This window comes from Muscardinus avellanarius (genome assembly GCF_963383645.1).
Source record: "Muscardinus avellanarius genome assembly, chromosome: 8".
Classification (NCBI taxonomy): Eukaryota; Metazoa; Chordata; class Mammalia; order Rodentia; family Gliridae; genus Muscardinus; species Muscardinus avellanarius.
This window is the reverse complement of record NC_137794.1, coordinates 61,603,993-61,619,934: the sequence shown is the minus strand read 5'-3', so window position 1 is coordinate 61,619,934 and position 15,942 is coordinate 61,603,993. Positions and strand designations below refer to the sequence as shown.

At 39.3% G+C, this 15,942-nt stretch overlaps 1 protein-coding gene across 1 annotated transcript in view; it reads right to left on the bottom strand.

Moving 5' to 3' along the window:
- The window catches only part of SOBP (sine oculis binding protein homolog), a gene marked incomplete at both ends in the record, with an annotated part of 149,123 nt that overhangs the window by 96,378 nt on the left and 36,803 nt on the right, over window positions 1–15,942 (bottom strand). The window contains one exon of the mRNA XM_080700382.1: window positions 10,155–10,306. Within this exon, the coding sequence (XP_080556508.1) occupies window positions 10,155–10,306 (152 nt within the window). The remainder of the gene's footprint in view (window positions 1–10,154; window positions 10,307–15,942) is intronic.

Sequence of the window (15,942 nt, the reverse complement as noted above, 5' to 3'; positions counted from 1 at the left end):
AAATCAGTGCATTTTCATTCAGTCTTTTCTCCATTGTTATTGCTACTTTTTGATACATTTGATAATTAAAAATACTTAAGCTCTTACAGCAATCATTGTCTTTTTTATTATTTATTTACAAAATGCTACTCCCTTCAGGAGTTACAAGTGGTCAACACACTCTCCATGTGGATGCACTAACACCATAGTCCATGAAGCTTAGTGAAAAGTCAGGGCAGGCAGAGGCCAGTAGACAAGCAACAAACCCCCAGGTTTGGTAGAATGAACAAATTCACAAACAAATAGACAAGTGGGGCCATGGTTTGGGAGAACATGTTATTTGCTCAATTTGTCCTTGTTTGTAGGTAATGCTCCATTTCCCCACAAAAAACTTGGAACTAACAAAGAAGGAGCAAATTGACGCCAGAAATAGAAATCACACTGCTGTGTCCTCAGCCCAGTAAGCTCTTTGTTTCCCTCTTTCCCTACTTAACACCTCTTCATCTGCAGCTTTCAATTCTAGCATCCCTTCCTCAGGGAAACTTCCAGGTCACCTGATTAATCAAATCCCCGTTAGAAGCTCTGATGGGCACTTGTGTCCACATCATCAGAAATCCTGCCACAATTTCACCTTCACATTTGTATCATTGCCTGTCTGTCCCCCAGCCCTAGTCGACTGTAAGCTTCATGAGATCAGAGGTTTTGTTGTCCACTGTAACTCCAATGACTACCATAGTGCCTAGCACACAGTACCTACTCAGCAGATATTCATCGAAAAAATAGCTGAACCAATACCACGAAAGTTGCAACTTTCAAGATCTGTTGTTTTTTTAGCTACCTGAACTTGATGTGTTCAGCTTCAGAGTAAATCACAAAACCAGCCCGTGTGACCTGGCCCCACATCATCCTGATCATTTACCTCCAGACACTCTGCCCTCTAGCTGCTGTCCAAACCTGCCAGCCTGTCCCTTCCTTATGACCTCTACTTCTTTTCCTCCCCTTCCTCAGGGACCTTCTGCTACAAGCTGTTTAAAAGCCAGCTCTGTCACTTCCCTACCTACATGTCACCACATCAAAGATGACTTCAGTGATTCCCAGATAGAATATGGTACCTCATTCATATCTATCCCCTCCTGCTGTTTTTCTTCATAATATTTATCACTACCTAAAATTAAACTGCTCATGTATTTTTTTTTACATTTGTATATCATCTACCTTCCCCACTAAACTGTAAGCCACGTTAAGACACGGACCTTTTCTCTTGTTCAGTAGTATATCTACCAAACCAAAAATATGCCTAGCACATTATAAGAGCTCACTATAGCTTTTTATTTAATTTTAAACAACTGGGTGGATTAACAAACAAGGTTTGGGTTCTTTTTTCTTTTAAGCTTAGATAAACAAGAAGGAAGTATTTACCTTTTGTCAAGCAAATTCCCCTTTGCCTTGACATTAACAGTATAAATTGTCCCAACTTATGAAACATAATCCTACAGATGATCACAGAAAGTATCAGAGATTCTTCTTATAACAAAAGTCAATGTGCAACCATAAAACTGTTCACCATATTATAAACAATACAAATCATTCTGTTAAGACAGATTACAAGGGTAACATACCATTTACTGGATCCTTAACAGAAATCACCACTTGATCATGGAGTATTTGGGGGGAAAAAAGCCTGTGAAGGAGTTTAGCAGTCATAATCCCTTGAAAATCCTACTACCCATTAAACCCCAAAAATATACTTATTAGGATAGGACCCAGCTCTTCATGCTAATTAGCTAATCAAGTAAGTTAAATATTAAGAGATTTTAAATTTGCATGACAAGAATTGGATGCAAAATATTTAACATCACAAATTCTACTATTTCTATTGAAAAACAATAATTTCGAGTCAAGGCAATTGTTTTTCTATAATTAAAAATGGTTAAATACTTTAAAAACATATCAATATACTTATAAAGGAATTCTATATGCTTTTAAAGCTCTCTCATAAATCAGTATAATGTTTTCAAAGCACATCTGGAAGTAAAAAAATTCATATCTACCAACTATCTTTCCTCTAATCGAGGATGAATTAAGCAGAAAATACATTAATATCTGATTTATAATAGACTGGTTAACCCTTAACCATAGCAACTAATGAGGGGCTATTTTACCATGGAAGAATTAATCAAAGCTCTCCCATACTATGCCATTTGACATTTTAAGGATGGAATCATGAATGAATTCTATTCTGCTATTTACTTTTCATCATGAGGATGACTTACAAAGGGATTACATGTGAATAAATGTAATTCTTGAGCTTAATCTCATCATTTTGAAGAAATGTTATTTTAAAAAATATTCCATAGCTTTAAAACAATCCTCACAGAAGCAGCAATACTAAAGTTACATCATCTCTGGGCCAGATCCATCACTCACACAACTGAACAAGTATCAACATAGACTCAGTGAGCCTCTAAGCCTGAATCTAACTCTCTGTTAGCATCAAGACAACACAAATCCTGGGAGGTTGTGATTCCTGGACATTGACTTCCATCCTCAGCCATTGATTACCTCTGTCTTTGTTAAAGACTACAGGAGTTCCATTTAACTAGAGTGCTCAGTAAATTGCAGCAGAGTCCAAGCATCTTTTATGGATTCATTAAACCATTGATCTGCCTTCCCAGGCTTGTAGCAGTGTCCAACCCTGGCCCACAGCCTGTGTTTACAGAGAATGTAATAGACTGATGTTTGTAACCTCCAAAGGCAGTCTGTCAGCAGACAGATTCCACTGTGTGCTCAGGCACCCTAAGAGTGGTTTGTAACATAGGGATTTTCTCTTCTTGGTTTGAACTGCTGGGGTAAAAATTAAGCAGCTCTCTGCAGTATGATTTTCTTTATTCCATTCCAATCTGTGATAATATGAACACAAAGTATAAAGCCCAAAGAACAAAGAATTACAGATGGCTTGCCCAGTTCACGTTTTTTCTTACATGTACAAAAGCCATCCAGGGGTACTAAAATAGAAGAAAACTAAAAATAACCATAGGTATATCTACTGCTCAGATCTGGTATATGTGGATGTGTGTGTGTGTGTGTGTGTGTGTGTGTGTGTGCGCGCGCGTGCTGGGGTGCTGGGGATTGAACATTTTACCTCTGAGCTACCCAGCTCTATTTTATTTTTTATTTGAAAACAGGGTTTCACGAAGTTACTGAGAACCTCACTAAGTTGCTGAAGTTTTGTTTGAAGTTGCTTCAAACATGCAATCCTACTGTCTCAACCGCCCAAGTACTGAGATTACAGGTATGCACCACCACCCCTGGTTATGAGTGTAACGGGATGAGTATCAGATACTGTCTATGAGAAAATCCTGAACTCAACCTACTACTTTAAAATATCTCAAAGCAAGTCACCTGCCCTCTTTTACAGGCACTTATTTAGATATTTCACTTTTTTTTTTTTTTTTTTTTTTTGGTGGTACTGGGGTTCCTGGAAGCCCTTCTACCTCCGGGCTACACTCCCAGACCTATTTTTACATTTTTATTTGGAAACAGGGTCTCCTAAGCCAGCGCGCGCGGCTGGCTTCGAACCTGCGCGATCCTCCTGTCTCTGCCTCCCAAGCGCGGGGATTACAAGCGTGCGCCACCACGCCCAGCCGATATTTCACATTTTTAACAACACATTTGGATTAACAGAGCATAACTTCAATCCCAGAAAAATGCACAATTATTTTCACTTGTTTTCTCTGGACAACTCAACCAGTACTCTTAGAACCTTCTCCCATCTCTGGTCTTTATTAATAAGGTTTCATGAGCCCTTTCTTTTTAAGCCAGGCACAAAAAGTAACTCCATACTGAATGCATCCTGAAGGATGAGAGAAGTACATTGAAACAACCCCTTAGATATTCTTTAAAAGCTCATTCTTCAGATAAACCTGAATGCTGTTAGTGGCGAGGCGAGAAACCTGGCAAGGCAAGTGACTGGATCAATAAGGAGAACGTACGTCCCGAATAAACAGATTCTTTCCTGATCATTTATTTACTGAACTGCCCATCGCCCAGACAGACAGCCAGAGGATGAACTCCGAGCACGCACATTCATCACTCTGCAGCAGCAGTCACCTGAACACAGGCGGCTGATGCAATCTGACACTGTGGTTAATGTTAAAAGGGAGCGTGCTTCTTAGATGGATTGGATAATTACCGGCAGTTCGGATGAGAAAAACTCGATTTTAAAAATTACTATCGCAAGAATGATGGCCAGAGATTTGCTATGTCTGAAAATTAACATTCCAGCATATATGTCAATAGCTCTGTGTATTGATCCCCAGGTGGCCAGACTCAGGTCTATGGGAAAGAAAGAAACCCATCCTTGTTCCACTCACTGAAAAGAAGAATTGGATGCAGACTGAACCTGTTTAGGGTTCTGATCATCTCCTCACATTTAATCTATATTGTTTAGAAACTGCCGTCCATTCTGGGTAACAGGTTGAAACTATTTCTCCTCCCCCTCTACGATCTCCCAAAAGGTAGCCCACTAAAACCCAAAAGTATCTGCTAATCCTTTCTTTCAGTACAAACCCATGTGCCTCATTCTGTTTGTGTTCCAGGTATCACTGAGACTAACTAGTGTTTCTTAAGTGGTTTTCAAGTGTTTGGGTGAAAAAGATCACCTGCCTGCGCCCCCAGCTTTGAATGGCTTCCTAAGGCATTGTGTCCCACTCTGCCCTGGGGCCCTGGCGGGCTTGCCTCAAGAGCCTATGCTTTAAACTTTTTTGTCTTGTTTCTTTTTGTGGTCCTGGGATTGAACCCAGGGATACTCTACCTCTGAGCTACACCCCCAGTTCTATTTTAATTTTTATTTTGAAACAGGGTCTCATTAAATTGCTAAGGGTCGTGCTAAGCTGCTGAGACTTGAACCTGCAACCCTCCTGCCTCAGCCTCTCAAAAACTGGGATTACAGGCATGCACCACCATGCCCGGCTGCTTTAAACGTTAAACCCACTACACTTTACTTCACCTGCCAGAATCTTCCTGCTCCACTCTGCTCCCAAATGTGTTTCCAATGGCTAATGTTTCCCTCTACTCTGCTATTGCTTTTCACAGGCTCCCATTCACAGCAGCTCGCCAATACTCTATTCCAAATTTCAAAACAGGATAGAAGAAAACTGTTGGGTTTGTTGTTCTCTCCCCAGTGCTTCCTGAGGACACCTCTGTTTGCTGTGCCTGAAAGGGAATTCAGCCACAGGCCTTCAGACTAAAGCCCTGGGAGGGGGAGGCTTCTCTACATGCAAGGCGGGGGCAGGCTTACAGCACAGTTCCAACAGAGACTGCAAAACCAAATCCACTGTCCTGCAGGCCAAGGTGCAAGTAGACCCAACCGGCTCTCTGGAACCTGATAAAAATAAAACCAATTCAAAGACCTTGGGGCTCCCTGGGCTCATTTACTTGTAGACCATGGATATGTGCAAGCAACTGGCAAAAGCAAGTCTGTGGCCTGAGCCTCGGGTGGTCAGGGGACATTAATTGCAAGTAATTTCTTAATGTGCTTCTCCAACCCTTCATGAATGATGGCCATTTGCAAATTAAATCTTGCAGGTGTTTAAAGGAAAGATGTAGACAGGTTAATCGATAGATTAACAGGGAAACTGTTACATTATTTTTGCACTACAAGGTTCTATAATTAAGTCCAAAACCAAGAAATCTTTTCCAGGATATGTTCAAGTTTAATAAAAAAAGACAAACAGTCTACAATTGAATAACATATAACTTCAAATAACATTATGATACATGCTAATTTGTGATGGGTTCCTCCAAAACAGGATTGCTGTATACCCAGGAATATAGTTTGAAAGTAAAAGAAATGCTTCTTATACAACAACCCTCGTTGAGTTCTGTTGCTTACAATGATTGTTAGGGAATCTTAATGACATCATTTGCAAATATTTTTCTGTCTTTATTAACTTTGTTTTTAATGCACCCATATCTTCATCTCTATATATCCTGTAAGGCTCTTCCCAATATGGTCTAGTGGAGAACACCAACATTATGATATTGAAGAAGTATTTGTGTCTATTCCTATTTCAAATTATAAGAAAACTAAAATGAAGAAGCAAAATTTGTATGCCCTTAGAAATTTGTGTTTATTACTAAAATATCAAAGCTATTCATCTCTAAAGAATACCATAAACTTGAGATTTCAATAATAAAAGCGAGCAATCACCTTTTACCTTGCCTCTATTGGCAATTTTTCTTGAGTTATGACTTCTTGTTTGATTTCAGGGTATAAGTTTAGATAACATAATATTTTCCATGTAAAAGGAAAACGATCAAACACATGCTACATGGAAATAACAGCCATGGAGTATTATCTGTTACTCTCCTTTTTTGAGAAATAATAGTTATACAGAATAGTTTTAAGCATCTGTTGTCAGTAAAGTAAAAGAAGTAAAACTGGTATTAAAAAAGTTAGACTAGCCAAACACAACAGCACACACTTGTAATCCAAAAACGTAGGAGGCTGAGACAGGAGGATCTACAGCCTCATCACCTTAGCAAGACTCCCAGAAGTCTAGTGAGACCCTGTTTCAAAACAAAAAATAAAAAGGGCTGTGGGTGTATCTCAGAGGTAGAACGCCCCTGGGTTCAGTCCCCAGTAACAACAACAACAACAACAACAACAACAACAACAACAACAAAAATTGGACTAAATGATTCTACAATTCTCGTAAACTCACTAAACCCACTTTGTAATTCCCCAACTCCTAGGTGAATTACTAGGCCACAAATGTTCTCAAGCCCTGCTCTGTTGTGGCCTCAAACAGAGGCTGGGGAAATCATGAACTATTAGTCCCCTGAAAGGTCTCTCCTACCTCACATAGTAAAACTGACATCCCATTGTCAATGCCCACAGACTACATAACTCAAAAACTTTTTTGAGCCAGCGATTGAGCCTTTTGTAAATAAGCATTCTACAAAGTATATTGTGAATTAAGACTATACGCTTCTCAGAGCCAAATCCTGAAATGCACCAACACGTAGTTCATTAGCTCGTTGAGTGAACACAGCTGGGATCACGGGCCTCTTCCAGTAGTGTTTAGCAGAACAGTTTGAAGAAAGCCCACAAGCTGTAGCTGTCCAAATGACTCTTCAAATAAAATGTTAAAATCATTTAAAATACATAACCTAATGCCCTGCAGGGTTAACTTGGCTTCCACCTATCCCACCTTAACTCCATCATGGCAGTGTGTGAGCGATGACTGTGACATTTTTTCAACCGGCCCCATTCACCACACGCAGAGACCCAAAGAAAATGGAAGGTTTGAGAAGCAAATAAAATTTAAATAGCCCATTTTCAGTGGGCCTTCATTTTGAGACTTGGGCTATTTTTGTTCTTGTTTTTAACAGCAAAGCCTTGCCTGCATACCCAAGCATTTGTAATGAGGAAAGCACAGGGACCACAGGCACAGCTGTCCAATTTATATTCACAAATGCAGGTGTTGCTCAGACACAAAACAGAGGTCAGCTGAATACTGCTCCTAATTAGCTACCTTTTCTACTAGGATTTTTCTTTGTAAAGTTATGCACGTAATTTGGGTTCAACTTAAAGACCATTTTTAGATCCCAGCATGTTATCCAGCAAGAAATGGGCTGTCATTATAAAATATAATTTACAGCATAGTTAATTTTACATGTTTTTTTTTAAATCTACACTATACCTAAGACAAAATTCTATTCTGCATACACATTATTCTCTTTTTTCCATCTATCTCTCAATATTGAAAAGTAGAGCATTTAACCAGATTTTCTTAAAAAACCTATGATATAGGAATGGGAAGAATTTTTCCCTTTTACTAAGATTAAGTCCACAATTTTAATAATGAGGACTAAGGACTTTGTTAAATGATACAAGAAGTAGCTATTTGCTATTGTCTTCAGTAAGGAACACACTGAGGCTTGTGATAGCAGTTCGTAGAGATGGCAGGATGGAGACTGGTATCTAGTACAATCCATTATGAAACCAAAGCCCTGAATGAAATGACCACAAAATCCTATCAGGTAACAGAAATGCAGTAGCTGTACATGCTTATTGTAATACAATATAATGTTGTTGCAAAGATAAAAACTCTTAAAATAAAAAATTAAAGAATCTAGCAGGTAATAGGACCAGCTTACGTCTCTGTTTGAAAAAGAGAGAGAAAGCATAGCATGCTGAGCTCTGAAACACATAAAGAAGAGTGAAAATTTCAGAGAAGGAGGGATGTGCTACTGAGATTAGCTGGCAAAGTCACTGGCTAAACACCAAACCACTGCAACCCCCAGGTTTTGCAAGAGCTTCAGAGACCTACCCCAGTAACTCCTAGTAAGAAGTGAAATAAAAACCACTGCTGACTTTTCCTACTGTAAATATTTCAAATACTAATTCTCATCTTGGCTCTCAGTTATCTGCTTTTCAAAAACGAACACTAACTGAAAGTTTAAATTAAGTTAGACCCTAAACTTTATAATGATGCAATAAAAAAAAAACTCCCCAAATCCTATACACTAGGTGATACTGCCGACTTCTTTTTTGAGTGGTGCCTTTCTTCAATACTTTCTTCTATAAAGTAAAATAACTTTATAAAGTTTAGCTTGTATCACCGGGGTTGTGACAACTGCATTTTGCTTGATTTTGTTCCCTACAGGCAGCCCATCTAGACCCTTCGCCCTTCAGAATTATAGAAAGACAAAAAGCCCTGTTCTATGGCCATCTTCTGGGATGGAATGCAGAGTATTTTGTTGTGGTAAGTAGGGCTTTGAAGAAGAAAGCACGGGGCCCACTCCTGGTATTGTGACTTCAGTGCTCTGCATTCAAAATGGGAGCCCCAGGGTCTTGGAGATCACTTTAATCCCCCCATATTCAAACAAAACGTGTCTCCCAGGCATCCTTCTTCCCACCCTCCTTCCCAGCCTCATTGGCCCCTCCCAAGGGAAAGTGAACTCAACTGCTGACTGTCCCAAAAGAATTCCAAACAATTTCCTTACTTGCCTCCCTGTTCCAGTGAAGATTATGAGCCTAATTCTTAGAGACTGCTACTTAAATTCCACCCCGTTGAATTCTGCAGCCTAATTCTTTAGGCATTATGTTTTTTGGCAGAATGAATGTGACCCAAATTTGCAGAAGATAATTTGCTGCAACAGTACTTCTTGCAATGTGGTGAGTCCATGATTAGCATTATGGGATTGCAAATATTAGGCTTTAAAATAATAATAACTGCTTCAAGAAAGGACAGATTTTGATTTTGTACTACAAAAATGGAAATGCTTAGCGAAATGTGCACAGTTTTATGAATTAAGGAAGCCTTATTAATCAATTAAAAATAATCAGAAACTAGCAATTTACATCCGTACTCGGTAGCAAAATGCTATAACAGTTCTTTAAGGATTAAGAAATTAGTTGTGTGTGTGTGTGTGTGTGTGTGTGTGTGTGTGTGTGTGAACACGTAGGTGTGTGACTGTAAAAACATCAGGCATCCCATTTCCCACAGATGGTGTAAAACACCCTCCTGAAAGGTCATTTTCAGACCTACGATGGCTTTTAAAATGAAATGAAAACTTTAGCTATGGATATTCCTGTGTTTATCCACCATGCTTCTCACAAACGCTTGGCTATGTGAGCGATGTTGGTCTATGTATTCATCATTTTCCCTTTTGTCGAAGTTGATCAGCCTTAACAGAGTGTCGAGCAAGACTCGACATTTTTCCTGACTAAAAACTGTGCGTCGGGTTGTGGAAAGAGTAACAGCAATATTCCCACTGTGGACGAGAATTAAACTGAGTAGACTAAAGCTTTCTGGCCTTGCTTCTGCGGCTAGTGTCTGTGCTCTCTGAAGCCATCGCTACCACTCATCTTTCCTGGGCTCTAGGCTGCGCCCTGACCACCGCAAGGACGCTGAGCCGGGGCCCAGGGGCGGGGTCCTCATCAAATTCATTCACCCTCTTGGGACTTAAAACACCAAGCCAAGAGACACTGAAGAACGGGTTACATGTTAGAAGGGGCTTCCGTACTCCAAGACTGAGCAGGACAGAGAAAGAGAACGGACAAAACAAAGAACAAAAGTACAAAGTCAGAGGGGCACGGGTTTGGGCAGGAGGCTAGGAGGCGCAAGCACAGGTGGCGGAGACCCCGGGCGCCTAAGGTGGCTTACCTTGTTTCTCTTGAAGTAGGCTCTCCGGCAGGCCGCAAAGCACTTCTCGCTGCAGAAGCTTTTCACCTCGCTTCCCATACTCAGGGAATAGCGCTTGATTCCCACTTTCTGGCACCAGGCACACATTATTTGTACATTTGACACATCATCTTCTATAACAAAAGTATAAGAAAAATGTTCATATCAGAAGCAAACATCCCTTCAAACGTAGACGCACCCTGAACCTCACAGAGCTCCCGAGGACCGACTTCAGCTGCCAGACCTCGCCACTTTCTGCATGAATAGGATGGCCAGCTCTTGGGAAGGGAGGGGGAGTACTAGGTGCTTCCTGCCCAACACCTCTTCCTAAATTTCCAAAAGACTTAAAAACCAGAGCATGGCTGCAGGACCACTAGAGTTCCCAGGGTTTCTGAGCCTCGTCTCAATCAGCTTAGTTAAACCAGCCCCAGGAATGAAGTAATAGAGCTTGTCAAATAAATGACCCATTTCTTCAAGGCCTTGCCGAAAGCCTACAAGATGTACATTGGATAGGGCAATTTGTAGTGTGCTAGCCTACAAATGCAATTCCCTCACATGAACCTTGACAATCAGGAGCCAGGCTCCACCATGACATGTTCCCTGTTATTGTTAAATGATAGGGGCTGTTGTTTACTCTTGCACTATAATGATTCCTAAGCCATGTGTTTAGTCAGAAAAGGGAAGTTGTGAGTGGTCAAAATCTGGCAATGGGAAGGGACAAGCCTAGCTCACTGAGCAGTTTCCTGCAATGCAGCCTTCCAGCCCTGGTGCCCACAGGGAGATGCAGGCCTGATTGAAATTCTCCTCCATGTGATATGGTTCATGGTCCCTGGAATGGAGGGATAGTAATGAGGGCGTTGGATCATTCTCAGTCAGACTGTTGGCCCTCCTGATTCCTGGAAGACCCATCACCCATGTCAAGAAAGCGTCAGAGTAATTTTGGGTGGTATGCAAATACCTGTAATATTTTAAATGTTGCATTTCTTTCCCTTTGCATGAGAAGAAAACAAATTTAACTAGCACAATAAGTCCATATCTTTACTTAAAACAAAAAAGGGCTTTTAAAGAGTTAGTTAACAAAATACATTGAGTACATCAAAGTGCAGGTGGTTAAAGAAATTGCGACAATATTTGGGATGGTGATATTCAAATAAGAAACATTGGTCCCTTTCAGGGAGGAATGAATGGAGATTTTAGAAGCCTAAATATTTCCTTTCTGCCTTCAAGGAGCTTTTGCTATACTTTGAGTGTTTTCTGTCCTCCCAATTGACTGTGTGTGTGTGTGTGTGTGTGTGTGTGTGTGTGTGTGTGTGCCTGGTTACCACAGCTCTTCTTCTTTTATGGATTTTTTTTAAACCAACCTAGACTCATGCTTTAGATATGAATGGTAATCACAAAATCCCCAACAAGCTCTGGTATAGTGCTGTCTGATTTCTGAATATAATCCCCCAAAGACTAATTGCTAAGCAAGGCCTGGTCCATGAGCTGTTGACATATTCATGGTTCATAGAGTCTGTCATACAATCATTCCATTTCCAGGGAAAAGATTTGGTTTGAGGCAGTGTGGTCATCAGCCTGCAAAATTAGAAGCAAACTAATTTGTAATGCAACAACATGGCTTTTTCCCCTGAATATTATCACTCAGAACTAAGTACAGCATTTTATTTACTTTAATGAAATAAATATTGTAATTTTAATGACCTTCTCTAGTTCACAAATTATATATTATTATCTAATGTTAATTATCAAAAGAAGACAGTATAAAATGATATTTGATGTTAGTCAACGGTAATATAAGTTTGATAACGTAATTTTCTTTAAATGAAGTCATAATATGTATTCAAATGTAAAATAATTACTGCAGCATATGTGTGTCTGTGTGTCTGTGTGTCTGTGTATTGAACCTAGGGTATTCTGAACTATGTCTGCAGCCCCTTTTGTTTTTTGTTTTTGTTGTTTTTTAAACATAGTCTTGCTAGGTTGTTAAAGTCTTGCTACATTGTTAAGGCTGTCCTCAAACCTGCAAGTCTTCAGTCTCTGGCTCTCAAGTACTGGGATTATAGGCATGTGCCACCATGCCCAGATCAATTACTGCTAATTATTTGTTTTATTCAAAGGAATCTTTTATTTATATTTAATATGATTTCTAATATGGCATCTATCTACATATAAATATTTTATTTTATGTAGTAGAAATATTAACAGAGCTCTAATTTGCCTTAGAGTATGACAGGTTTCTTAGATTAGGAGTCATTTTTTGTTTTGTTTTGATTTGTTTTTTACATGGGGTTTTGCTATATTGCCCAGACTGGCCTTGAACTCTCCACCCTCCTGCCTCAGCCTCCCAAATAGCTGTGATTACAGGTGTGTGTGCACCACCATGACTAGCTTAGAAGTAGCACATTTTAAAAAATAATCATCCATCATTACTAAACTAACACTAATATTTAGCTCAATCGATAAGATGCCTGAAGATCTTAAATCCCTTTAAAAAGGAGATGATATAGCAGAACTTTTACAAATGATCTATTTTCAAAAAGCTTTATTCTGGTGAAATTTTAAAGAAAAAAATTATGGAGGAAATCATTTGGTCTCACAGTTTAATGAGGAGACCCACTTTCCAAGGAACCATTTGAGAACATTTTTTCCTCTACTTAGTCTGCAAAACAAAACGTGAGATTTCTTAAGTACTAGATATTTCTAAGAGACTAAAGCTAAGAGAAGAAAGGGTAGAGGGTGAAGCCATAAGAAGGCAGGCGCGTAGCCTGCCACCAAGGCCTGGCCTAGGAGAAGGCTGCTGGGGCCAAGAGGCAGCTCCCTCCAGGGTTTTTCCCATGCTTCACTCCCTCTTCAACAGACAGGCCCACCTGTCACTTTTTAAAGTGAGGAAAGGATATTTTCTTACATTACACCTACCAAATAAACAAAAATAGAGTTTTAAAACATTAGATTAGTTTTATAAATCATTCTTACTACAAAGTAAGAATACCAAAAAAATGAGACAGAAGAATTGTGCCCTTTTATATCCAGCAGTTGCAAAACTCTTAGAATGATAGCATCTGTCTTGTTAAAGAAATTAATATTCTCATCCATGTTTTCATAAAATTTTGTTTCATGAAGGCAGGCAGGCACAAACTTTGGAAAATTTCCATTAAATTTCTCCTTCTCTGTCATCAAACTTATCAAAAGCTGATGACCCAGGGGAGTCTGATCAATAAGTTATTCCAATAGCTCAAGAAAACATTCTCAGGTATCTCAGGTATTCCAGTCTTATAAAAGTCATTTATATTAATATTATACTTAAGAAACTAAAAAAAAGCTATGATTATCTAAATTAATTTTGTCAGCCAAAATACAACTCAGATATGAAGCGGTCCATCTTAGTATGACTGCACCCCTAGATAAGCAAACTTTTTGTTTTATTTTTAAGTAATTAAAGCAAGAGGGACTGGCTTGTTTTAACTACATCTTTTTTTTTTTTTTAACCTGAAACCTGGCAAAGACATGCATGCTTCACCATAGCAAAATAGAAGGCATCTGCCATTTAGCTTTTCTACCTTGATTTGCTTTAAATTATTTATTTAAAAATATTTCTTCAACTTAGAGAAAACATGATTTCCAATCTAATATTTAGGCTAAAGTTCTGTGTCATTAGGGACTTGAGATTAGCTCAAGGAAGATTCATACAAAAGATTTTTATATTATATTACCTTACCACCCTTAGCCTGTGTATTTTTCATAATGAACAATACAAAAACAAATGCAAAAGGCTTGCAGGATTAAATTACACTCCCAGAGTGAACAGTGTGTATAACATGATAAATTTTTCATATGATATCATATAAATATGTATCAGTCAGAATATGCATGTTTCACTTAATCATGAAAAGTTTATACCACCTCTTTAGGATTTAATTAAGCAGAATGTTTAGTGCATTTTCTTTCTAATCTAATGTTCAAAGAGCTAAGAACATTTTTTCTACTTTACATTCCAGCGGGGAGAGTTTAGATTAATCACTCTAAGAAGAAATCAAAATTGTATTTATTTATTATAGTGAAGAGAGGTATGAGATCAAGTATGTCTGGAATGCCTTGCTGGAGTTGTTTCAGAAATTGCCTTATTCGGGACTTTTAAAAATAAGGATAGCCATTGGCCAGTGATTTCCTTAGAGCATTTGAATCATGGCTACAAACACACATGCTAGCTTACTTGACCATCAGGAGGGCTTTAATGGACTAGTTGTAACCTTCATGGGCATCCATGACTGAAGGGAAACTCTGAATGCGTTTGTTGGTCATGTTTATCTACTCCAACAGTTCCTAGAATGCACACATCCACATAATCATTTTAAGACCTGAATTATATTTGGGACAAGTTACAAAAAAGTCTCAGAAGACTCCTGTGTGTTCACTTTATCAATCTATTTGTTGGAGTAGCAATATTTAAGGACAGAATAAAGGAGCGAGGGATGCAGCTCAGTGGTAGACCGCTTGCTTAGCATGCACGAGGCCTGGGAAGATTATCTAACAGCAGAATAGATCCCCAGCACTGCCAAAAAAACAAACAAAAAGAAAATAAAGACATGTCCTAGAAAGAAAGCAAGAAACTGGAGATAATGTTTGCTTTCTTTGCAGTTCTTTTGCAAAAGGAAGGAAGGAAGGAAGGAAGGAAGGAAGGAAGGAAGGAAGGAAGGGAAGGAGGGAGGGAGGGAGGGAGGGAGGGAGGGAGGGAGGGAGGGAGGGAGGGGAAAGAAAAAAGAAAAAAGAAAAGAAAAGAAAAGAAAAGAAAAGAAAAGAAAAGAAAGACAGAGAGACTCCCATTTAGAATAATCCAACCCTAAAGACTTTAGGACAATGCAAATTAAAAGTATCTATGAACTCTTCTAGGGGCTTCTGTACAATCCCCTGTGTTCTAAAAGTGAACACAAAAAGGCACCGGGGAAACCTTGGACCACAAAACCAAAAGGAAAATATATAGAGCTATCCATTATTGGGTACCAGGCACAGTGCATTTGACCATTGGTCAACATCATTTCATCTCAATCACAGCCACCAACCACCAGGCAGGTACTACTGTTATCCCCATCGTGTAGATGGGAAGAGGGAGCTGACACAGCAAGTCTGTATCAAAGCCTAGGTGAAGACAAGGCCACCTGACTCTAGAGACCTAGCTCTTGACCACTACACCTTAGACACCAGGACTTTTCTGAGTATGTGAGATCATATATTATCCACAGACTTCCGTCCACAGAAGGGACTAAAAGCCAAACCCCAACTCTGCTCCTTACAAAGCACACCTTCAGTGATACTCCAGGAGGATTGCGCAGGTTCAAAGCCAAAGAGACCCCGTTTCCAAATAAAAAGTATAAAATAGGTCTGGGTGTGTAGCCCAGAGGTAGAAGGTTTCCCAGGGACCCCAATACCACCAAAAAAACAAAACAAAAAATCAAAGAATATGCTGGTTTCAAAAATTATCCCTCAACTGCTAAGATTCTATCCTACCATTATGCTCATTTTAGCTATGTTTCTTATATCCCATTAAAAGACAAATTCCCTGAAAGTAAGGAGGCTCAGTACATACTTATAAATAATGGCTTGTTTTGTGTGTGTATGATACTGGGGGTCGAACCCAGGGATACCTCTGAGATACAGCCTCAGCCTTATTTTTTTATTTTGAAACAGACTCTTGCTAAATTTCCATGTGCTGGCCTCAAACCTGTGATCCTCCTATATCATCCTCCCAGGTACTGGGATTACAGGTGTGTACCAC